Here is a 25,611-nt window from a genome sequence, read left to right on the forward strand (position 1 = left end):
ATTTCAGTATTGATTCTGGAATTTGGGGCAGCGACTGCTTCATAATTTTTTTTGTGTCATGGCAATTAAGCCAAAGGCTATCAACAAAATCTGAGTAAACATATGCTTTCGTTGTTGTTTGTTTTAGCCAAAAGGTATGATGCTTTCATTGTATTTGTTGAAAAAAATTACAGTAAAGTAACTTGTACACTCTAAAAAATTGAAATCAAACGAACAAAAAATTTATAAATTGAGTCATACCTTGGTTGAAGGATTCAAAACTTCAAAATCACCATCTATCAATATAAAAAACTTATTCTTCTCTATGAGAGCTATTAGGGTTTTAGTCAGAATGAATGTAGGATAAACAAAGAGTGATTGTAGGGTTTAATTATAGTGTTTCGATTTATTGATAAATTTGAGTTTTATTATTAATTTCATTTTGTACTTAATAGTAATTATGCAATAGGATAAAATAGACAATTAACATTTGAAATTTAAGTTGGGTGTAAAAAGAGAGTAAATGAGTTTATATAAAATTTCCCCTACTTTTATTTGTCTGCGCTTTGCATTGAACTTCATGTTTTGTAATAAGAGTTACCACCCAATCACGTTGTGCATTCTGATATATTTATTAAAAGTTTAAATTTATTCTCACTTTTACACATCAACCATACTTTATGGCTTCGTCACCCTCCGGGTGTCGGCCATCACATCACGATTCGGATGGACATCATTGTTGATTTCTCAAAACATGCATATATAGTGCAAAACTGTCCAGAATTCCAGTTCAGTTGATAAAAGAACAAATGGCTACTTACAACTCAAACAATTAGGCTACAAAAACAACGAGATTATGTACATTTCGCTATTCACCGTGCCTCTGATTGTAAAGTTTCGGATTCACTCTCAACGCCTTCTTTGCCAAGTTTCGGATATCGTCCCGAATGGATTCAGTTGATATTCGAACGATCTCTTGCAGCCCTCCACCGGATATGAAATCCCTTGCATTGTCCTCTGCACGAACAACAGATAATATTACTGCCTAAGAAATTTAGGACCTCAACAGAAAATAGAACAAGTCATCCTAAGCATCTAAGTTTGTTGTCCGATTATTTGGAAATATGTAAAATTCTCCGTAAAAAAATCCCCGAGCGCAGTCAGAGCTTACCGTTTTGCGCTAAATGGCAGAGAGCAAGCTCTATATGGCGTCGGGTTGAAGTTGAGGCAGTGTTGGAGTTGATAATCAACCAGGTAAGGGCACCATCGTCCATCAAAAGTGAACGACCTTTTCTATGTCCTGATATGTAAAGCTTAATAGTCAATATAATGCAGCATAATACATGTACACAACCACAAGGAGGACTATTTCGACCAACCTTGAATAGTTCCGCGCGATTCACATTTTGCAAAGTTAGCCAGTCCTCTGGCAACCTGTGCAATGACATCACTACTCCCCGACCTCCCCATTCCCAAGAGTGCCTTAATTCCTCCATCTTCTTTCAGCATTGTATGTAATCTTTCTGTAATTAACGAAAACTACGCATGAGCTTTCAGACTAATAACCCTCAAGCAAGATGTGACTCCATCCGTTTAGACGTAAAATATATTGGGATATGTTGAGTAAGCAACCTATGCAGCGAAGGAATGAACCTAAAATACATAACCTAAGTACTTAACAACCTCACGCTTAAACCATTTGTTGATGCTAACAAGTAATTCGGTACATGGAAAGGTCGGTACTTAGAAAAAATTAAACAACGTGCTAATATGAAATGCACAAAAGTTCCTGAGAAAACTTGGAAAAAATACTCTCAACCATCTCGTGCTTACCATTTCCACATAAATTAGCAAGTGCACCAGCAACCATTCTAAGAGTTTGTGGATCATTTGTCTTGCATGCTGTCTCTGCGAGTAGTTGAGCTCCGCCTCTGCTCATAATTGCGCCTTGATTTACCTCTGAGAAGAGTTAAAAGAGAAACAGAAGACAAAAGACGAAGAGTTGAGTACATAAAATTAAGAGAGTGATCAAATATTCAACACAGAAATATCAAGTTCCTCCCCCCTCCATTTTACTGCAAGGGTCCTGCTTTTCCTAGAACCCAGGAGCCATTTTCAGTGACTAAAAGACCCGAGATAACAATACATAAAGTTTTATAGTTGTCAAAAAAATATGCAGTCAAATGTTCATGAACTTCATAGTAATCAGCATCTTTTGTGGTATTTGTTAATAATCAGTTTGGTTTACATTTTCCAGAACCAACGTAGTGTAAACAAGAATTTTAAAAGCAAGGTCTAGACGTGAAAAGGATGGACGATGGAAGGCACTGAACAATTATAATTTGTTTACCAACTAAAATGCACAAGAAAGATGAAAAAGGAATCAGGATTACCATTCATTGCCAAATTGGCAATGGCCCCAGAAGCAACTCTAAGGATAGTTGTATTTTGTGAGGATTGCAACAGAACAAGCAAAGCGTCTAAACCGCCTTCCTCAACAATCTTTGCTTGATTAGTATCTGAAAATAAAGGAAAACCTTACTCGGTACAACAGTATACACTACTAAATCCTCATGCTAACTGTTTGACCCCGTGACAGCAGTGACAGATCAGTGATATAGACCATACAAATCAAATGCACAAATATATGACATATAATATCACTATTATGTGAAAATTGAAGCAGCATATATTAGTTTTAGAATAAATTTTGTTTCCATGTGTAAAAATTGAAGTGGCATATATTTTTTTTCTTCCATTAGACTGGTTTTCTGAGGTCAACGTAATAACAAATAACACGTAGATTGATCCATCTTTAGCACAGTTTGTACTACCACCTCCTTTGAAAGGGGATGAAAAGCATGCATTTATCCGCTAATATAAATAGACAATACAGGAAAGTGCATACCTTCAGCTGCAAGATTGGCCACCACCTTCACAGCATGGGTTTGGACATCTGAATCTTCAGATGTCAACAATTGTACAATCTTTTGAAGCCCAACTGAATTATTAAGTAAATTAACTTGTTAACCAAGAGATATCAATGAGTGGAATTCGCAAAGGAAAAGATAGTTATTCAAACTTTATGAGGCTTTATTATATAATAAATCTTGCCTTCTTCACATATTTTTGCAATTGTGGCCCTCTGACCAGAAATTGTATCTCTCGATGGATTTGCATTGTGTAACCCCATTGGATTCCCCAAAGCAGAAGATCCTTTATGTGTATTTTCCTTCATATACAATTTCTTGTCCTGGAGAATTTCAAATGTAAGGTTGTATTGTCGAACCTGATATTTGTGAAAAGCACAAGCAACTCACCTCAAACTCATCTTCTTTCTCCGGTGCAGCCTTCTTTAATTTGATTAGCTCATTCTCTACAGACTTCCTCTGCTTCTCTTCAATTAGAAGTCTTTGCCTCACATCTTGAAGTTCTTCCTTGAGTATTTCCTTAATAGTCCCAATTATAGAAAATAACGCAAATCATTTAGTAATTCACACTTAACTGACTACTCATAGCAACTGTAGGAGCAATTGCGTGACCACAACAGAAATAAATATCAGTCTACATTTTGTGGGAATATAATATTGAACCACTCTAGATGCATTTTATATGTCAACGTACCTTCTCTTCTGAGAGATCAGCACATTCTGATTTCAAGGACCAATATTTGTTTAGAGTTTGTTCATGTAGCTGATTCATTTCTTCTAACTGCACTCTAAGTTCATCAATCTCTTTCTTCCCCTGGATTTATTAAAGCAAAATAAAATTTACTGTATGATGAATACGTGTGCTGTATGATGAATACGTGTGAAAGGGAGCCTTGAATATGAACAATCATTTCACCACATTTAGAGAATTATCAATTATCAAAACAGAGGGAATAAAGGCAGGTAGTAGCTGCATAAAAACTTTTCCCAGCTCAATATGAAGTGATATATTACTACGAAGCACGTGGGGATGAATTTTTCTTTTTGCCTATATATACATTAAAAGGAAAAAGAAACAAAGAATATCACAGATACGTGAAAATAGAAGAACACTGGACTCTTCCATGAAGCATCACAACGGGCTCATTTAGTAAGTTTTAGGAATAAATTTTAACCTGCATTGAGTTTTGCAGACTACGTTGCTTCTTCTCCACATCCAATTGTTCTTCTAGATCTTCAAAACGAGCGTGCTCATTTTCCAATTGCTCCATTAACTCACCTATTTTTTTCTCATACATCTGAGTAGCGTCTGCAAGTGCTGATTGAAATGCAGAATTCTCTATCTGATGTTGCTACAAAAATGAACAAAGCATTGCAGTTGGTACTCATATTGCTATAACTTGTGGTAAAATAGTAGCTTCCATTATTTGCAAGTTGCAAATGAAAAGAAGAGACTACATTTAAAAGGTTGAAGTTTGAAATTTTCTAATAAAAGGTGGCCAAATTTTGAAGAAGAAACAATATTTAAAATTTTCCAGAAAAATGCATATTAAAATAAAAAAGCACTCCAAGGATATTACAGAAAACTGTTAGAATTAAAGATGACAAAAACAGGTCCTGTTCTAAGTGCATAGAATGCTCACCTGAATAGTCTTTTGGCCATCAGTCAGAAGCTTCGTTGTTAAATCTAACTGTTCCTCTGTGCTTTCAGCACGAGCATGCTCATCATCTAGCTGCTTAATCAACTTTGCTATTTTCTCTTCATACATCTGAGTGCTATCAGCTAGGACTTTCTGATACATAGAACTTTCAAGCTGGTGTTGCTACTAACAGGCAAAACAACACTATAAATGCCATGCTCATAAAGGACAAAATATTTTATTATGAGACGGTATGCATTCAACATATGTTTTATGCGTGTGTGTGTGCGCGCGTGCGTGTGTGCGCGTGTGTGCCTAACTCCTGCTATATAACTGATTTACTAGCCTATGATAAATTCTTTTGGTGTACATAGTGGCACCAACATTAATAACCATAAGCACTGTATAGCCTCAGCTAGACTGACAAGAAAACAACTAGACAAAGTCATTAATATGAAAGGAAATTACAAGGCAATCTAACTGGGCAATACAGCCATTATGGTATCAATACTAGTGCACTGGATCTTCAGAAAGGAAATACCTTGCCGTGTTCTAAACTTGCTTCAAGTTCTGCAACTTTATCATGCATCAGGTCACTGTGTTCCTTCTCAAGGTTCAGTTTATCTGAAAGATCTTTCAGATCCAACTCCAAACGAGTATTTTCCTTCTCCAGAAACTTTAAGTATAGAGAAGTATTAGATGGCGGGGAAAGACGTACCAACCCTCATAACAATCGGCATGACAAGAAAATAACTAGATGAATCATCAAAATGAAATGAAACTATAAGGAACATTTTTGCACCGAGTCTTCAGAAAAGAAATACCTCTCCATGTTCTAAACTTGCTTCAAGCTTTGCAACCTTATCATGCATCAACTCACTGTGGTCTTTATGACAGTTCAGCTCATCTAAAAGATCATTCAGATCCGACTCCAAACGAGCATTTTCCTTCTCCAATAACTGAAACATGCAGAAGATTAGAAGAAAAAAGTGTACTATACCTCTCATAACAATAGGTATGTCAAATGGATCGTATGTGAGTTGAAAACAACCCTCATCATATGATGACCAGCGTTTCATCAACCAAATTACAAATGGTATCTAGGCGAGACAACTACCTCAGACCTTGTGCTTAGATTGTTCTTGGCCTCAGCAAAAGAATCTTGACACTCCTTCAGCTGTCTTTCCAATTCCAATTTGTTACTGTCCAACAACTTCTGTTGCCTTTCAAATTGTGCAGTAAGATGGTCGACTTGATTCTCAAGCTTCCGACATTGACTTTCATAATCAAATTCTTCTTTAAGTTTTACCATATTTACTATTCTCATTGCCTGCAAAATAAATAACAGATGGTCTTGTATGAAAGATTGTAAACTACCAATAAAATAAATGAGATAAACTAACAACAGGAAATTAGCAGTTGGAATTATTAAAGTTAGAAAATGAAAAACAGATACTGGAATATATGGAGAATTCAGTTCAGCAATAATGATTAGTATAAGTTAGCTCACCCGTTGTCCAAACATTATTGTACTAGTGGTCTCTGCATAGTGCTGTGCTGACAGCCCAATCATTACTATGAGTGAGGTCCTCGCAGAGCCTGTTTTGTGGAAAATACATGGAATTTCCTTTTAGAAACATTAGGAAAAGAAATGGAGCAGAAATAAATGAAGGAAGGTATACATATGTGTGCATTGGGCCTTTTCATATTTTTCTTTCTTTACATATATGTGTATAAATAGAACAACAAATATGAACAACATATCAAATTTGTCTCACTCGACACAAAATGTATTCAAGATATAGAGCATTGGCTATGGCCTAAATACATAGCAAATACCATTATAGATGTAAGAGGAGCGATTCAATAAAATCTATGCAATATCTAAATACAGAGCAGAATGTAAATATATTGGGACAACCTCCAAATGAATCACGAAGCAACCTTGTAAGCTTAGAATCTCTGACAGGGATATGTGGACTGTTTTCCGCCAATGCATTTATACATTTTCCAAGGGAAGTAAGTGAAAGATTTATAAATTTCGCCTCCTCAAGCAAGTGGCCCTCACTGCCTGCAACGTGAGAAAAATAATGTCAGGAATAACAAATGATGGAAAAAAAGCTTAAGTACCACTTCAGGTGTACAGTATCAATGACAAACCAGATTTATCTATTCTTTCAGATCCTGCAAGATCAACAATCAGCAACTTGCTTTTTCGAACTACAGGTACCCCACTTCTAACTGATAAATCAGCTCTAAAGGTTTTTTCTTGAGAAGTGATCTCATCTGTAGCATTTTCTTGCACAGATCTACGAACAAAAACCTGCAAGCATAAAAGATTCAGATCATCGTTATTCGAAAAATAATATCTACAGATTTGAAAGTAAACATGAATTGATAAATCCAAAATCATACAACAGACACACCATAAGAATCGCGTGACTGCGTGAAGATTCTGTATTCAGCTTCGTGTTAGCTGCATGACGGTTTGCCTCACCAATTTGCAGCAGTTGTAAAAAGTGATCAAGGTCTTTAATTCTTACTACTGAAGCACCAGGAAGTGACACCTCACCAGTCTTTGAGTCCTCATGAATAGGAATATTAATCTTTTCTGGTGCAAGCAAATCTTGAATAGATTCCATGTACAACTGGTGTGGAAAAAAAAAAAAAAACATTTCTTAATAAACGAGCAATCATCCAACATGGTAGTAACTTGCCGCTCTACTTCAACAGGTATGCGATCAGATGACAAGCAATCTTTAGAATTTGGTAAGGATTGAAAAGGTTTAACTGAAAACACTATATTCCCTGTCATCCTTCTTTTCCTGGATAAGAAAGAAGAACAGAGTCCTAAAAGAGATGGTGGATGTTCACCTTGCTGATAGTGAAACCTCAATGTAGTCTCACACAACAAGGGAATGTGATGGGGCTTTACACAGTACGCAGCATGTCTCCAGGTTTTCCATTACTTTCCTAAGTTGTTATAAGACTTATAGATCTCTACTGAACTCCAAAAGATATTTGTTCCTTAGCAGTGTAGCATTCAACTCATGAAATGAAGCGTTTGCTAATGCTATTAACTTCCTATGGTGCAGTGAACAATATCATGCCTACGATGGACTATGTACCAATTCACCTATATTTCACTATGAACAGTGATGGTGGATCATGAAACACTTCAACAAGAACGTCAAATCAAAACAACGAAATGCAACCACCTGCAAGTAGGAAACTTCCACACTATCAAAAGCAGTAGATGTAGTCGAAAGTATGTCCTCCAAAGCTCTAACCATAATGCCACGCTCAGATGCATCATCATTACCCAGACTGCCAACTGTGTAAGTTTTCCCAGTACCGGTTTGGCCATAGGCCATAACTGTCCCATTATATCCACTCAACACACTCTGCAAAAGTATATCAAACTTGACATTACATCATTAACCACTTAAAGAACCACAATTGCAATCAAAAGCCACATTGAGCATCTCGACGCGTCAAATGCAACTCAAAAAAAGCCAAAGAAATAGTGGTAAATAAGCAAACAAGATACCTCAACTACAGGCTTTGCCACCACTTGATAAACCCGATTTTGCGAGGCGGTTTCAGTGAAAACTTCATCAAATCTGTAAGACTCTGAGCTCCAATTGTTCTTTCTCAACTTTAGCCGCTTCAGCTACACAACGGGAAAAAATGAAAATTTTAATTCCATTATAATTTAATTAGTTAATCTGGTTTAAGATTAATAAAAAAGCTCGGAAATTTCAGCTGTAAAATCACACCTCGGGCTGCAACTCGACAATGTCTGCGAAATCAGAATCCGAAATGCGATCCTCCAGATTTCTCGGTCGAAGCCTGACAGCAACCCTCACTCTTCCGGCCTCTGTTGCAAAAATTAATCCCAAAATCCCCAGAAATTTAAAAACTTGAAGTTTGATTTGAAATTAAAAATGCATTCTTCGAAGATAAATTCCAAAAATTCAAAATTATATGTGGGGGGGAGAGAGAGAGACCTTGTTGATATTCGGGGTTAGAGTGAGGAGTTCTCGAACTGGGTATGACGGAGCGCCGTGAACTGGAAGAAGAGGGCCGTGTGCGGTGGCTGTTGGCTTGCAAAGACGACGTCGTTTGTCTAGTGGAGTGAGTAAGAGGGACTTGCGCCGACGATGTCGTTTGCCTCTGGGACCTTCCACCCGTACTGTTACTGCCATTAGTATTCCCTGCTGCCGTCGACGACGACGATGATCGTGCGGACGACGATGACGAAGAAGAAGAAGAAGCAGCCATTGATTTGTCAATGGTCAGAGGAAAGTGAAAGGGAATGGCAGAGGAAGATTCTGGAGCTTTATTGTTGTGAAGAGTGAGAGAGAGAGAGGAGAGGAGAGGCCGGCACGATGGGGAAGAGAAAGAAAATGGTTCCCGCGTTGTGGGTAACGTTTGACTGTTTAAGCACACGAGTCGACCCTTTTTTTTTTCCTTTTAATTTAATTTTTAATTTAATTTACTTTTTCATTATCTAAAGCCTAATCGGATAAAGGTTCTTGGAATACGAAAGTAATCAGAAGATAGGCTAGTGGTAAAAAAATATATATATATAATTTAAGCCTTTGTGATGGCACTCATTTAGTAAATTTAATCCATTTAATTGACATTTAATGAAAAAATTATTTTTAAACTAAATTTGCTAAAGGACTACACTATGAGGCTTTAAATCTTAATTTTTTTATCATAGGCATTATTTTCCAATTATCTTGTCACTACGAGAGCCATTTATTCTATTAGAACTATTAAATTATCTCTATTAATTAATGAAACTCTCTTTGTCAACCAAAAGATAGTGAAAAGACTACTTAGTCTTCTATCACACAAAAAAAATTATGGACAATAATGTAATTTTACAAGTCCAAATTTTTTTATGAACAATAATGTAATTTCACAAGTCCAAATTTTACTGTTTTTTATTGAAACCTCATCTACAGGTGATGTTAAAATACCTCGAATATTAAAAAATTAAAAAAATAAAAACCGAAAACAAAAACCTTCCACTCCCCCCCCCCCGTTCTCTATCTCCCCTTCTCATTTTCTAAAATAATGTGTTCATACACACAAACTGTGTAGGCAAATGCTAGTTATATATTAATATAACTATCTTTGTCAACCAAAATAGAGTGAAAAGATTATTTAGTCTTCTACCACATCAAAAAATTTAGGGTTAATATCAGTTTACTGCCCTGAAGTTTTGTAGTTTTCAACATTTGGTACATGAAGTTTTTTTCATTCCAGAGTCATACCTCAAGTCTTAATTTTGGGACAATTTCATACATCTGTTAAGTTTTCCGTTAAAACTTCTGTTAACTAATGACGTGGCGCCCACGTGGACAATAACTGAGCGCCATGTGTCAATATGGGCCCATTTCAATATTTAAATTTTTTTTTAAATATAAAAAAAAAACAAAAACAAAAATCTCCACCTGTCTTCTACCTCCCCCAACCCCCTCATTTCCTTCTTCCCTCTGCAACCCACATCTTCTCCCCCAAAACCAGTCTCCCCCCAAGCTCACTCCAACCACCAAAACCAGTCTCCCCCAGCCTTCCTTCTTCCTTCTGCAACCTGCACGCTCTCCCTCAACCTTCATTTACCACCAAAACCAGTCTCCCCCAACCCACACCCTCAATTCCTTCTTCCCTCAAATCCAACCCTGACGAGTCCATGTGCAACCCCGAGAGCTCCAACCTTCCTTCTTCCCTTTGTAAAAGACGTCCTCGAGAGCTCCAACCCTGACAAGTCCATGTGCGACCCCGAGCTCGACAAGGTCGTCGATGACTCCATGGGCGAGCCGGATGTCTCCTTTATTGAAGCCGATGGCAAGACCAGCGCTAACTATTACTTCGACTCCTACTCTCATTTCGGTAAAAAGAAAAAAACTTACTTTCTTCGATTCTCTGTTTTTTGCTTTTGGCTTTTTTTTGGATGGTTTGAAAAATTAGATGGTGGGATTGGAAAATGGGGGGTTTTTTAGTTTTTGTGATTGGGTTTTCAATGTGGGTTTCGCAAGTTCTGAACTTGGTTGCATTTTGTTTTGGAAGTTAGACTTTTGTGCTGATTTTCGTTTGATTGGGAGCGTTGCTTTAAGGTGCAATGGAAGCAAGTAATAGAATGGTCTAGAATTGTTTACGTTTTTGTTTTGGATCTGAGGGAAGAAGGAAGGGAGGGTGCGGGTTAAAGGAGACTTATTTTGGTGGTAAAGGAAGGTTGGGGGAGAGGGTGCGGGTTGCAGAGGAAGAAGGAAGGTTGGGGGAGACTGGTTTTGGTGGTTGGAGTGAGCTTGGGGGAGACTGGTTTTGGGGGAGAGGGTGCAGGTTACAAAGGGAAGAAAAAAGGGAAAAGGCTGGAAGAGGTAGAAGATGGGTGGGGATTTTTTTTTTTTTTTTAAATTTTAATATTGAAATTGGCCCATATTGACACGTGGTGCTCAGTTACTGTCCACATGGGCGCCACGTCATCAATTAACAGAAATTCTAACGGAAAACTTAACGGATGTATGAAACTGTCCCAAAATTAAGACTTGAGGTATGACTCTGGGATGAAAAAACCTTCATGTACCAAATGTTGAAAATCACAAAACTTCAGGGTAATAAACTGAGATTAACCCAAAAATTTAATAGCAGTAATGTAATTTCACAAAACAATTTTTTTTTTTAAACCTCACCTACAAATGATTTTAACATCTCTAATTTTTTTTTTAAAATTTAAAAACAAATAACAACTAAACCCATCTCCCACTCTCTGCCTAAACCATCAATTTTATTTATTTTATATTTTTTTGTTAATTTTTTTTCCCTTACTATAACATCAAACAATATTTTCATATTCTACAAAATATATTTTGGTAAAATTTTTCTTATAATTCATGTCTTGATCTTTTGAGCACGGATCGCAACAAGTATGTTCTTGGTCGAATGGTTCTCAAAAGATCAAGATGGAACGAATGGAGCATATAGTGGCCGAGACAGGCCTGAAGGAAATGTGCATGAGGGTGCGACTAAAGCTTGAGGTTGCCATCCTCGTCGAGGACAATCCATGGGATGATGAGCTGGCCGGCGAGAGCATCTAGGTCGAGTTCAGCGGAGTCGGGTTTGGGCTTCGGCTTGGGTGGCACTAAGGTGATGTTGAACTCCTGAGATGAAAAGGAAGTGGTGAGGGAGCAAGTGAGGCAGGTGAGTGGGCGGATGGGGATGAGAGAAAGTGAAGGTTTGGAGAGTAGGGAGGAGGAGAGAGAAGCTATTGCTGCTCCAGCCATTGACGCCATTTTTGGTTGTCGGGTTTATTGGTTGATGTTTTTGCCGGCAGTGGATATATATATATATATATATTTTTTTTTTTTTTTTTTTTTTTGGGTAAATTACACAGAACTACTTCAACTATTGGGTCATTAACAGTTTCATACCTTGTCTTTAAAAAGTTTCAATGTCATATCTTATCTTCGAATTTGTTGCAATGTCATACATTCCGTCAGTTGTCTGTCAATTCCTCAGTTAAATGATGACATGACTTGAGGCAGGGCCCACTTTCTATTAAAAAATAATTAAATATTAACTAAATATTAAAAAAAAACACCAAACCAAACCCAGATTCCCTTCCCATCTTCCCCATTGGTCCCCCCACCCCTTTTCTCCCTCTCGAGCCTCCCAACCACCTTTCTCTCCTCCACTCTCTTCACCTCCCCTCCCATTCAAAACTTAAAAAATTAAAAAACAAACAATCAGAGGGTCCCCGTTACCTCTGTCAATAAGTTTGTCAATGAAGTAGGACCCGATGAACCCAGCTTCGCCGGTGACGACGATTCGCAGCCTCTGATGGCCGAGCGCAACAGGGACGCGACCCACCTTGGCATGGGTGGGCTTGTAGACGAGGTCGTGGGCAGTGGAGAAGGTTCTAGAGATGGAGTTGGGATCGGAGGGGCCGAGGCAGGAGAGGGTCAGTTGGAGGATGAAAAAGGTGGAGCCGATGAGAACGTCAAAGAGGATGAAAAGGAGGCCCTACTCCTTGAAGAGGTAGTTGATGGATCTGGGTGGCGGATTTGATGGATCTGGGTCGATGGGAAGAGGTAGTTTTGGTTTTTATTTTAATTTTTAATTTTTTAATAGTTAGTTAATATTTAATTATTTTTTTTAATATGCTGATGTGGCTTGGGTCCCGTCTCAAGCCATGTCAGCATTTAACAGAGGAATTGACAGACAATTGACGGAAGGTATGAAATTGTAACAAATTTGTAGATAAGGTATGACATTGAAACTTTTTAAAGGGGATGGGAAGTTTCTCGGGGGGGGGGGGGGAGGGGATATGGGTTTGGGTTTGGAATTTTTTGGTTTTTTTTATTTTTTATTTTTTAAATATTTAGTTAATATTTAATTATTATTTTTTAATATGCTGATGTAGCTTAGGTCTCGCCTCAAGCCATGTAAGCATTTAAGGGAGGAATTGACAGACAACTAACGAAAGATATGAAACTGTAACAAATTTGTAGATGAGGTATGACATTGAAACTTTTTAAAGACAAGGTATGAAACTGTTAATGACCTAATAGTTTAGGTAGTTCTGTGTAATTTACCCTATTATTTTTTAAGAGAATTTTTATTGGCACTTTAAAAATCTCATTTTATACTCCTCATAAGTGTATTTAATATTTTACTTTCTAAATATATAAAGTTTGAAGTGCAAAATGAGAATTTTGAAATGCTAATAACAATTCATTTTTTGAAATGAATTTGTAATTGGGCTATCTTTGGTCAAATGATTGGGCTAGATCCAAATATAAAAAGAGGAAAAGTAATCAGGTGGTCTCAACCCCAACATGATTACGATTAACAGATATGACTCACGAATTTTCGGAATCCTCACAAAGAGGATCAGGCGAGGATCCGGATTCGTCTCAACCTAGGTATAGAGAATTATTTATTTATTTTAGACTTCATAACTCGTTTGAAACTGATTTTGCAGTAAACATTTCTTTGCAAATAATTTGTAACTCAGTTAGTTAAAAACATAGGAAAACTAACTAAAAGAACTTAAAAACTTTAGCACTTCTGTCGTAATACTTTTTATTGAAATTAAATATGTTGAAATTTTGTAACCAAAAAAGATGTTCAAATTTTAATTTAAAAATCAGGTACTTAATAAAAAAGTGCTTTTGAAAAAGCATTCAAAAAGCTAGTCCTCTAAGAACGCTTTTAAGTGTTATGATATCAGAAGCATTTTAAGTTGGCATAAAGGCTTCTCAATCAGCTCCGTGCAATCGAGGCCTTTGTATGAATTAACGAATTAATAGGATTTTAATATTTTTCTTAAATATTAATACTGGATTGGTTTTTTGTAGAAATATACCGAGTTTGGAGAGGAGGACAAAACCAAAAGGGGCATAAAGGCTTCATGATATGCTTGCTATCTTTATTGAAGGTCAGTCAAGTCATTGCGAAGGTTGGACGTCCCATGCATGATGCATGCAACGTGTGAGGACTTTTTTTTTTTTTCTTGAACAAATGATATTAACTACATTAATTATGTTTTATGTATCGTGATCTACAAATGAGGATTGTTTTTCAAGGAAAAATGTTATCTGAACTTAAGCATCGGATAATAGCAAGTCAAATGGGATAAAGCTCCAGGAGTGTGCTGCAGTTCGAATTGGCTCTGGAACTTATCAGCCAAAGTATAGTTGTCCTATACATACAGGAGGTCGTGCAATAAAAAAAAAGAGACATTCAATTCAACACACAGATCAACGCTTTACAGGGATTTTTTTGCACCTTTTTGTGAAAATTGACTGACTAACCCATCAACACAAATTCCAACTGGATATAAGGTCAGGTTTGGGTTCAACTGGATTAATGGGGTTTTCCAGAAGCAATCAATGATCTCAACCGACGAGGAGTCTTTGATTCTTTCATTGAAAGATGTCACTTCATTAACCTTTTCGGTGAGGTAGGAGTTTTACAATTGGTTACTCCCATGTTGTATTCAGAGTTTAGCATACAAACAACTGAACCCTTTTTATGACGAAGACACTCATCTCTTTTGAATATCTTTGTCCATACAGTTTGATACCGATTCGGCGGTAGAGTGATCCACACAACCTTGTCTTCAGGCTTCAAAACTCAAGGCCGAGATTGTTCCTTCCTCGGCCGAAGTAGCTCGATCAGGAATTAGCAGCGTATTGCATCATCATTTAAGCCACTGAAAAACGTAATTAGCTCCTAATTACTTAGTTTGCACGTCACATAAACTTTGTAACTTTTAAAGTCAACAGAAAGTCAGAAATCCTCCACAGATTGACTATGCATTTGGAAGAGATGGTTTGGAACATTTGTTGAAAAGCATGTGCTTCAGACAACGCTACTTTTAAGATGACTGACGCTTTTGTTCTTCATTCGTTGGTATTGATCCTATGATGTTTATTTCACATTAAATAAATATCTTTTTCCCAACAATAAAGTAAAACAATAAAACTCTCATGGGGGTAATTATTTCGGTAGCGGCAAAATAGGGAAGAAGTTCAAAAATCACAAGCACGTCGAGTGTCCGGTTTCATCGACTTTTGGACCCATAAAATCAGCACCAACCTGTGAGTCAAGTCAATACGGATGGATTGAGGTTTTTACGTGAAACTTCTTGTGAACAAGGAAAAGAAAAGGTTGGACCGGACGGTCGGTAATCTTCAAAGTTCAAAGTTCAAAGTTCAAAAAGTGTCAAAGTTTGCAATGTGATATTAGAAATTTTCAAATTCCTGACACTCACCATTTCCGCCCCCATCCAAGCCATCGGCAACCCCTCCAAATCCGGTAACTTGCGTGAGGGCAGAGATGGTGGGTATGCGGGATGAGGAATATTAAATGCAAATAGAAAAGAAAGGTCTTTAAGACGGGGTCTTACAAGGCATATATGCAAGAAAAGCTCGAGTTTTTTGGTTAAAAACACATCGACCAAAATTTGTATTAAACTCATTACCGTTGTATGTAACAATGTATGAACCAAGAATAAATCACTTTATTTGTGCTTGCAAGGAAAATTGCAAACGAAGACCGATTATTACAATGCGATTTCTTTTCCTAACATCGTATTAAACCCGAAAATATACCGATCAGAATCAATCGAAATTTTTTACCAGCAACTCTGCACAGAGGGGGTGAGAATCTGGTAATAAATTATTTTGACAGATGACTGTAGTCTTCATAGATGTGTGACTATAACCATATGCTGTGTGTGGCAGGCATACTCCTTTGCACCAGAATTAAGGCCGGAAAATATGCCGCCGGTCAATGTACCTGTGAAAAATGAATGCACAAACCTACAGCGGAGACAACCACCCGATCAAGATTATTTACACTACCAACTAATTTGATAAAGGAATTTGTTGATCGTGGATGTAGAACGAAAGAGAAAAGTACTTACTAAACATGTTTCCCGTCATGGAACTGAGCATTTTTTGAAGATTTGAAAGTTTTCAAAAATTCCTTGGCCTTCTCTAACTCGTACTTCTGCCTCGAATCATCCCAGTTGTGTTCGGTCGCTAAAATTTCAATCACACGTGGCAATGCCCTGCTTGCTGCATCAGTGTCGAGGAAAGCAAGCCGAGATCTCCGAGCAATGAAATCAATGGCAGATTCACAGTACTCGTTTCGGGCACAGTAGGCAACCTCAGCCTCTAGAAAAGGGTATCCATGGGCAAGCCTCTTCCCCAGATTTTCGTTCTAAAATTTGAATATGTGAAGTTATAAGTAAAGCATTAACTTCAAATCAAAGCACATGACTAATCCAAAAATAAAATAAAAAAATAACAAAACACAAATACTAAATTGCACGATGACACCAGTGGGTTGTAATTCCAAATTTTACAGCGGTTACGAGTTTATACATTAAACATATCTAGAATGGTAAAATATGGACCAAGACATGAGTATACCGAACTTCAACAATAATACATATGAGGGATGTTTAGGAATCGGCGGTAGCATTGTAATATAAGGACATCAGCAGTATATGAGAAACCCATAAATTATGACAGATTACATGTATACAGTGATTTTGGAGCAAGATAAACCAACCTGAGCAATAGCAGCAACTCGTTCAGCCAAAGTACCATATGCATGGGATAGATGCTTTGCTGCAGCAGTGTCCATCACTCCAGGAACAACTTTACCATGGCTGTTCTTCATGCGCACATATTGTTGAGCGATAACTGTAAAAGATGCAGGATCCCATCCGTCTCCACCGACAATTTGCAGCTTGGAGGTTAAACATCCATTTTCTGGGGTCAGCTTTGCAGACTTTATTGCTGCATTAACCGCATCTTCTGCCATGCTGAAAAATTTATAGTTAGCAAAATACACTGTTGCTTAGTTTAAAATGGAAAACCTCTTAACTATAAGTATAAACTAAATCATCTCAGCTCAACCAAACAAACCTTACCCACGGTAAGTAGTCCACTTGCCGCCCGTGATTGTTACCAAACCAGGATAATCTTCACATACAACATGATCTCTGGAGATGCTCTCCGTGCTTTTCGCAGATGGATCCGTTGCCAATGGGCGAATACCACTCCACGCGGAGAGAACATCCGTACGGCGTACCTATATTTTCCCAGCATTGCTTTAGTCTCAACAAGACAAAAAGAAAGAGAAAGACACCTAGATTGAGTTACAGCTCTAAATGTCTTCCACTACTTTCCACATTTGGATATCTATCATCAACCCGTGTAAAAAATTCAACTAGTCAGAGAAGTCCTTAAGGAGATGTGTTACACTGAGGAAAATAATAGACAACTGATCAAGCAGCTCGTGTTGATAATGAATATCCAAATACAGATCATAAGATTACATTGAAATCTACACACAGTATTTTGACTAACTGACTAAATAGAAAGAAAGCAATCGGTGAAAGAACAGATACTTAATTTTGTAACTGTTCATGTCTATTTGACGTGTGATAAACATGGTGCTGCATCATAAAGCTTGGATTAGCAATGCAGGAAAAGATGCCACGCATGCACAGAGAATCACAAACCTTGACATTAAGGTAATCACAAATGGCATCCAGTATGAATTGAATCTCATCCTCATGTGGTTCAGGAAGAAGAGTAATAGGGGTGTTGGAATCTGTGGTGCCAGCAATTGTTCGTCCCAACCAAGGAAGCATGAAAACAACACGTCCATCCTTAGTTTTAGGAACAATCAAACCCATACCCTCAGGAGAGTAATAGTCAGGAAGTACGATGTGTACACCGCTGCTTGGGCATATCATTGGTTTTGCATCTTGATCTGTCATCTTCCTTAAAGAGTCACAAAATGGCCCAGCAGCATTCACGACAACTTTTGCATATGTATTAAACTCTTTCCCTGGTAACTTAAGAAATTCAGTATGAATCACAATGTTCAAAAAGGAAATCATTAAATCATCATTCACTTAATTACACTACGGTAGCATATAAGCCAGTTGTGGAAGTGTGAGCTCATTCTACCTGATAAGTTGTCTCGGATTCTTGCACCAATTGTCCGATTGCTAGCCTCATCCTTCAACAAATCAACCACTTCTGCATGGTTAAGCACCGCTGCACCAGCTAAGGCAGCAGTGCATGCCAATCCAACATTAAGACGCGCGTCATTCATCTGCCCATCATAATACACCACGGTGCCCTTCAAGCTTTTATTGTTACCCTTCCTGGCAAGGGTGGGGAAGAGCTCAACAGATTCTTGTGCAGAATAATATCTGGACACATGTAAGAGCCGTAGTGCTGCAACCAAATCGTACATTTTCAAGCCCATCCAGTAGTATACTACCTCAAACCAGTCAAAACATGGTGTCATGCATGGCAAAGCATGGCAGAGGTGCGGTGCATTGTCAATAACCTGTTTACGCTCCTCAAGCGCATGAAATACCAACTTCAGCTGCCCGTAGTCAAGATTAAAAACAGCTTTCTCCAAATACCGAACACCTAACATAATAATCATCTTGCATAAGCAACCGAGATAGTAATTTTACATAACCGCCAAGACGGAAGTCAAAAACTTAATTATAAACAATTACCTATTAGAAACTAAAATATTCAAAATCTTTTTAGACAACTCAACGGTTACTAAATCCAAACGAAAAAAGCAGAACATCATGTCATATCTTACAGCCAATTCAATTGGTATTTAACATTTATCTTAGCAATATGAATCCGCCTCGATTTACAGTTAAGATCAATGTACACAACGCTATAATGCATCAATCTACAAAGTTAACGAAATTACAACGGTTTTGTGCATTGATCCACTCCTGCAGCTCAATTTCTCTTCAACCACACAAATGCTAACGGGAGGCCAAAACGACAACCGAAACAAAACAAAACGTCAACAGCTACTTTAAGGAGCGGAAATGACAAATTGAGACGACAGGGAGATCCATGTAATGCAATTAATTACGCAACACAATATATACAGAGAAGTATGAATTTTATATATACGGATACGGATATGGATACGTATACATGTATGTATATACGCTATACGCCTACCTCCATGAATTAGCTTAGTGGACCGCGACGACGTTCCAGAAGAGAAGTCCTCGCGCTCGACGAGGCCGACGCGGAGGCCTCTGGTGGTTGCGTCAAGGGCGACGCCGCAGCCGGTGGCGCCACCGCCAATCACGAGAATGTCGAGCGGGTTGGCAGCACTCGCGCCAATCAGAGCGGCCTCCTGAGCCGCCCTAGACGGAACGACAGCATTCGGGTCGCTGATCCTCTGGCGGACAGCGCCGAGGGAGGAGGACCCGGCGCCGCGGTCGCTGGCGGAGAGCGAAGGCTGGAGGAGAAAGGCGCCGCTGGCTGCCGTAGCAACGACGGCGGCGGCTCCGAGCCGGCGTAGGTGTATAGCGGTGGCCATGAATTGAGGAGGGAGGGCGGGCGGGAGAGAGTGGCGGGATCCGTTCGGTTGAAGAAAATGGTTTTTGCGTTGGGAATCGTTCTCGGGGTATTTGGATTGAGAGTGAGATGCTACGATATGGTGTCTTACGTGTTCGTTGAAAGAGTGACAGTTCCTTCAACCACGCTTCTTTTATTTTCCTTCTTTTTTTTATTATCTAACAGCACTCCGCTTTTTAATGTGTTTGTCTTTGTTTTATTACAATTTCACTAGTTTTTAGGACTTTTCAACTCTTTTTTTTTTTTTAATACAGTGATATAGTTGACATTAATGTCACCCGTAATCGAAATCAATTTACGGGATTGAATTTCGATTGCGGGATATATCTTTGTTTACGTAATTTTGGGGAATCAAAATATATGTGGGGTCCATACGCATTAAGGAATCCAACTCCTAATTTTGGAGGAATTGGACTCCCTACATGAGGGAGGTATTTCAATTCTTTGATGGCGCGTTTACGTAACCGTAAACAAAATAGAGGAATTAGATTGAGGAGGAATTGGATTGATGAGGAGTTAGAATCGGATTCCTGTTAAAGCTGTTTACTTAAATGTTCTGGAATCGGAGTAAAAATGAAACAAAATTCAATAAGTTGTTTACTAGTTCACCTGAATCGGAATGAAAATTAATATGATTACTAAAATACCCTTAATCTAAATAATAGAAAAATTCATAAGTTTTTAATACAATTTCACACACACACACACACATACATACATATATGACACGCCCCGACCCGGAATGTCCATTAGGACTCCGAATCGAGCTATGCTGGCCGACACCTAGAAGGTGACGAAACCATAAAATGTGATGATGTGGAAGATTGTGAATAAATTTAAACCTAAGAGTGCCTAAATACCGGAGTGCACCGGTGAGCGGGAATGAATCCACTTCACACGTGACGTTAGAGCATAAGCAAGTACAGAAGAGTTAATTAAGAATCGTACCCTCGAAATAATCTCCAATACTAAGAATCGCCAAGAATCTTTGACGATAAGAAAGTTCAGCTAATAAAACCTGGAAGGTGAAGACAAGACAAAGGTGAGTGGTCCTGTAAGTAAAATTTTAGGGTAAAGTACAAAAAACTACCTCAACTATTGCCCTTAAGACACTTTCATACCTCATCTTTTAAAATTGACAATGTCATACCTCATCTTTAGAATTTGGTCCAATGTTATACCTCTGTTAGCTTGTCCGTGAATTGGTCAGTTAAATGCTGACATGGCTTGATCCGGGGCCCAGATCCTCGCCTAGATGGATTCCACGTGGCACCACACCCAATGTTTTCCCGCCAAATGGCATCCAGCTAAATTTCTAATACACGTGGCTTTTTCAAATGACGACACGTGGATATTCCATTAAAATTTAAATTTAAATTTAAAATTTTTTAAAAATGTAAGGGAACGTTGTAAAGCGTGCCAATCGAATTGTTTTCCCTCCCCCCGATACCCAAATCCTGTCGATCTAATTCCCCATTCCCAAATCCAGAAAATCAAGAACCCTAACCCTAGTTCTCGCGACTCCAAATCTCGATCAATCAGATCAGAAATTCAGCGAAAAACCCAAATCATCTTGTCGACTCGCTTCCTCAACTTCGTTGGTGTTGGAAAGGGCTTTCATCTGGGTTCCATTGGCTTCGAAGGATTCGCCATGGGGTGGTACATGCGCGATAATCCCGACGAAACGACGCCTGCCTATTGTAAGTTTTTTGTGCTTTTGATGATTCCAAATGTATAGTGTGCTTATTTTTTGTTTATTCTTGTTTGAAAAGGTGGATTTATGCTTTGTTAATTCGAAACGGTTCTTACGGTGTTGGAATGGGTTGAATGTGGGTTTTTTTTATTCTTCTAGCATTGTTTATTCTTGTTTGAAAAGGTGGTTTATGCTTTCTTAATTCAAAACGGTTCTTACGGTGTTGGAATGAGTTGAATGTGAGTTTTTTTTTTATTCTTCTAGCATTGTTTATTCTTGTTTGAAAAGGCGGTTTATGCTTTCTTAATTCGAAATGGTTATTGAGTTGTTGGATAATGGGTTGGTTGCTTTGTTGCTTTGTTGCTTTGTTTATTGTTGTGAAGATAAGGTGGTTGGATAGTGGGTTTGTTGATTTGTTGCTTTGTTTATTCTTGTGAAGATAAGGTGGTTTGTTGCTTGGTTTGTTGTTGTTGAGAAATGGTTAATGTGCTTTGGTTGTTTGCATATAGTTGTGGTTTGTTGCAATTGCATATAGTTGCATATAGAATGTTGTGCATTGGTTTTTGTTGTTAGCTGTTAAAATGCAATTAGTTGCATATAGAATGTTGTGCATTAGTTGCATATAGAATGGTTTTTTAGGTTAAAATGCAATTGCTTATGTTTGTTGTTGGCTTTTCATTAGGGTTTGTTTTTGTGAATTTCAGTTGTTCCAGAACTATTATCTATTGAATTACATGATGGTGGGGAGATAAGTTATGACATGTACGTTGGGGGAAAAGTGACATATATAGATAATTGTGATAAAGACCTCATGTCATTGCCGGTGATAGATGATATGGTGGAGGCAGTTGGATACATTGAGCGGTTCATGAACTATTATTTCAAGATTCCCAACATGGACCTTTCCAATGGTTTGAAGCAGATTCAAAGTGATTCCGATGTTCTGTCCATGTGCAATTTTGTTCCAAAAGACAAAGTGATTGAGATGTACATCGAAGAATTAATGACAGAAGAAGCCGTAACCCAAGAGCAACAGTTTCTGAATTCCATGGAAGTCCAGGTCCAAGTAAAGTGGTTATTTAAGAGATAAGTAGTTCATATGAAGATGTTGGGCCAGTAACACTTAAACCAAGAATATATAAAGCCTTGCTAGCTATTGAAGGGCCAAAAGTGGATGATTGTTGCACATCTTAAGTAGTGCAAACATGTGTGACTGAGGTAGGAGAGATAAATGTTGAAGAAGGTAATGGTCAGAAAGAGAAAAATTGTGAAGGGCCAGATAAGAGTAAGGGGAAATCTGTGGTTGAGGTAGGAGAAGAGGATACTGAGGGGGATGTAGGCGAGGGGGATACTGAATTATTCTTTGATGTACCTATTAGTTTGGAGGGGAATGTAGGCGAAGGGGATGTAGGAGAGGGGAATGTTGAAGAAGAGAATGAAGAAACTACTAAAGAAGATGATAGTGACTTTGAAGAGAGTCAATATGGGAGTGATGCCGATAACCCAGTGTTTTCCAAGTTTGATGAAAGGGATTCTGAGTAAAGAAGTGCAAGGTAATCTGAGCAAAGAAGTGCAAGTTCAAGGCAATTTGAGCAAAGAAAAGAATTGCAAGGCAATATGAGCAAAGAAGTGCAAGTCCAAGGCATTCTGAGCAAAGAAGTGCAAGGCAATCTGAGCAAAGCTGGGAAAGAGAAGAAGAGCAAAAGGAAGAAGAATTTGATATTGCAAATGTGGAACAAAATGTGGTTGATGATCCAAACTATAACTCTGATGCTCTTGAGAGTGTACACTCTTCAGATGATGAAGGAGGCAAAAAACATGAGCGATTTCCATAGTTCAATGAGAAAACAGACATGAAGAATCCCACTCTTACACTCAGGCTTGTTTTCAGGGATCATGTCCAATTCAAGCGAGCTGTCATCATGTACTCCCTAGTGAATGGATATGGAGAAATCCATTTTCCTAGGAATGAGAAATTGAAAGTCATAGCAAAGTGTGCAAAAGGGTGCCCTTGGAAGTGTTGTGCTGGAAAAATGTATGGTTCGAACAACATATAGATCAAGACCATACTTGATGAACACACTTGTGGGAGAACTTGGGCAAACAAGAACATGAAGTCCCATTTGCTGACTGATTTATACATGGACAAGATAAAACTGAATCCCACATGGCCTGTGGATTCATTTTTGGCAATTGTCGAATCAGAGTGGAATCACGGTTGTACAAAGAGGAAGGCTTACAGGGCTTTAGATAGGGCTTTAAAGATCATTGAGGGAAAACATGCAGAGCAGTACACAAAGTTGTGGGACTTTGCTAAGGAAGTGAAGAAGACTAACCCTGGAAGCACAGTGAAGGTGAAGTTAGATAGGGGGAGGTTTCAAAGGATATATGTGTGCTTGGGGGCTTGTAAAGAGGGGTTTAAGTCAGGGTGCAGGCCATTGATAGGATTAGATGGGTGTTATTTAAAGAGTGTATATGGAGGTTAGCTACTTTATGCTGTTGGCATTGACCCAAATGATGAAACATGAGTTATAGCGTATGCAGTTGTAGAAATGGAGAATAAGTCCAGTTGGATTTGGTTCTTAGAGTTATTGGCCGTTGATGTTGGGATTGTCAATCAAAGGGGATGGACATTTATCAGTGATCAGCAAAAAGGGTTAATTCCGGCCTTTAAAAAAGTTCTTCCTAATTCCCACCACAGATTTTGTATGAGACATTTGTATACCAACTTCAGAAATCTGTTCAAAGGGAAAACATTGAAGGTTGCTTTATGGTCAGTAGCTAGAACAACAACAGTTCCCTACTTCAAAAAAGCAATGGAGGATATGAAGAAGCTCGATGAAAAGGCCTACGATTGGTTGGTGAAGTTGCCTGCACATCATTGGAGCAAGTCCCATTTTGAAACACATCCCAAGTGTGACATGTTGCTGAACAATCTTTGTGAAAGTTTCAATGTTGTCATACTTATACCCAGACAAAAACTTATTGTCACCATGTTGCTCCTTATTCACACACTCTTGATGAAAAGAATTCATATGAGAAGGGATATAATGGTGAACAAAGTTGGAGATCTCTGTCTTAAAATCAAGAAAAAGTTGGAGGAAGCCAAAATTCAAAGTGGAAATGCATTGCACAATGGTCAGGGGGCTCTAAATTTCAAGTTGATGCTGGAGGGGGGAGCAATATGTGGTTGACTTGGTTGAGAAGACATGTTCTTGTAGAAAGTATGCCTTGACAGGAATCCCATGCAACCATGCAATATCGACCATAAATTTCAAGAGAGAAAAACCGGAGGACTATGTCGATGCTTATTATTCGAAGGCGCGGTGCTTGGAGGTGTATTCTCATTTAGTAATGCCGATGAATGAGATGTCTTTGTGGGAGGAAACTGATAAACCACCAATATTGCCTCCTACATATACAAGGCAACTTGGAAGGCCGAGGAAGAAGAGAAACAAGGAAGCTGCTGAGAGGGACAATGAGAGTGAACAAACTCCCACAAACCCAACCAATAATCCTTAAGGTCCTCCTCAGCCACTTAAGCTAGGAAGGAAAGGGCAATGCACTTTGAAATGTACCATCTGCAAAAAAGAAGGTCATAATGCAAGAACCCATCATAGAAAACTTCCTCCAAGGGACAAACAGGTAACATTTTCTATTTTATATGGTTTTTTAAATCCTTTAACATCATATTACACTTTTAATCCTTTAACATCATTTTCTACTTTGTAGGCATCCACATCTGCTCAAGGAAAAACTGCACCTAAAAAGAGGACAAGGAAAACAAAGGTAAAAACTTAACCATTTCCTTAGTTGTAAAACATTTGGATTTAGTTAAAAAGCTTGCTTGGTCTCTAAATGAACTTTGGATTTAGGCATCACAATCAGTAGCTGAATCACCTAGAAGCACCAAGCAAAGAAAGACCAAGCAATCCACTAACTGAATCATCCAAAGGCACCAAGCACAGAAATACCAACCAACCTAGCCACAACCATTTTTTTTGCACAGATGGTTGTTTTTTGTAAAGGAATTGTAAAGTTAGAACAGGTTTTATGCATCCAAAAGGTCTTTTGTGAATTGAATGGATGATGTAGCAAGTTATTATGAATTCAGTAGGTTTTGTAATGTTGGTTGGAGATGCTTGATGAATTCTGTTAGTTTTTTGAACATGTTTAACAATTTCTGGATAATTAAGCAGGTTTTATGCTTAATTTGGTCTATTTCATATTTTTCTTGCAAATGATGAGTAGTTTGTGCTTGAATACACTTGTTTTGTTGTTGTTGTGGTTATATCATTATTTTTGGGTGAGATTTTTCAAATTTGAGGTCAAGGATGATATAATATGTGCTTAAGGATGATAATCTGTGCTTAAAATGGTATATCACAGGTTTTTTTTTGCGGGAAACTTCAAAT

The 25,611-nt window shown here is 38.2% G+C and overlaps 2 protein-coding genes and 1 long non-coding RNA gene across 4 annotated transcripts; 1 reads left to right on the forward strand and 2 right to left on the reverse strand.

The window, feature by feature from the left end:
• Positions 1-715: 715 nt before the first annotated feature.
• On the reverse strand, positions 716-9,067 carry LOC126629950 (kinesin-like protein KIN-UC). 2 transcript variants are annotated; one of them, XM_050300124.1, is made up of 22 exons: positions 8,560-9,066; positions 8,329-8,429; positions 8,100-8,222; positions 7,768-7,953; positions 6,976-7,197; positions 6,710-6,872; positions 6,471-6,620; positions 6,060-6,148; positions 5,667-5,879; positions 5,374-5,508; positions 5,091-5,225; positions 4,553-4,732; positions 4,085-4,261; positions 3,604-3,723; positions 3,300-3,428; positions 3,094-3,232; positions 2,888-2,980; positions 2,373-2,498; positions 1,813-1,938; positions 1,359-1,502; positions 1,151-1,279; positions 716-996 (listed from the first exon to the last, which is right to left on the reverse strand). In XM_050300124.1, the coding sequence occupies exons 1-22, from the start codon at positions 8,831-8,833 to the stop codon at positions 848-850; spliced, it is 3,303 nt and encodes a 1,100-aa protein (XP_050156081.1). In that variant the 5' UTR covers positions 8,834-9,066; the 3' UTR covers positions 716-847. The 2 variants fall into 2 exon arrangements, with proteins under 2 accessions (XP_050156081.1, XP_050156087.1); XM_050300130.1 differs by lacking the exon at positions 5,091-5,225 and having other exon boundaries at positions 8,560-9,067.
• A 2,857-nt stretch (positions 9,068-11,924) lies between these two features.
• Positions 11,925-14,626, forward strand: LOC126630008 (uncharacterized). The gene is made up of 2 exons (XR_007625926.1): positions 11,925-12,654; positions 13,924-14,626. It is a non-coding gene; the product is annotated as an uncharacterized LOC126630008 (long non-coding RNA).
• Positions 14,627-15,570: 944 nt separating this feature from the next.
• On the reverse strand, positions 15,571-19,643 carry LOC126629965 (glycerol-3-phosphate dehydrogenase SDP6, mitochondrial-like). Its single transcript, XM_050300139.1, has 7 exons — positions 19,099-19,643; positions 18,061-18,534; positions 17,607-17,938; positions 17,013-17,173; positions 16,649-16,904; positions 15,996-16,294; positions 15,571-15,891 (listed from the first exon to the last, which is right to left on the reverse strand). Coding segments are annotated over exons 1-7 (1,890 nt in total). The 5' UTR covers positions 19,466-19,643; the 3' UTR covers positions 15,571-15,890.
• Between the last annotated feature and the right edge of the window lie 5,968 nt (positions 19,644-25,611).

This window comes from Malus sylvestris, chromosome 1 (genome assembly GCF_916048215.2).
Source record: "Malus sylvestris chromosome 1, drMalSylv7.2, whole genome shotgun sequence".
In the NCBI taxonomy this organism is placed as follows: Eukaryota; Viridiplantae; Streptophyta; class Magnoliopsida; order Rosales; family Rosaceae; genus Malus; species Malus sylvestris.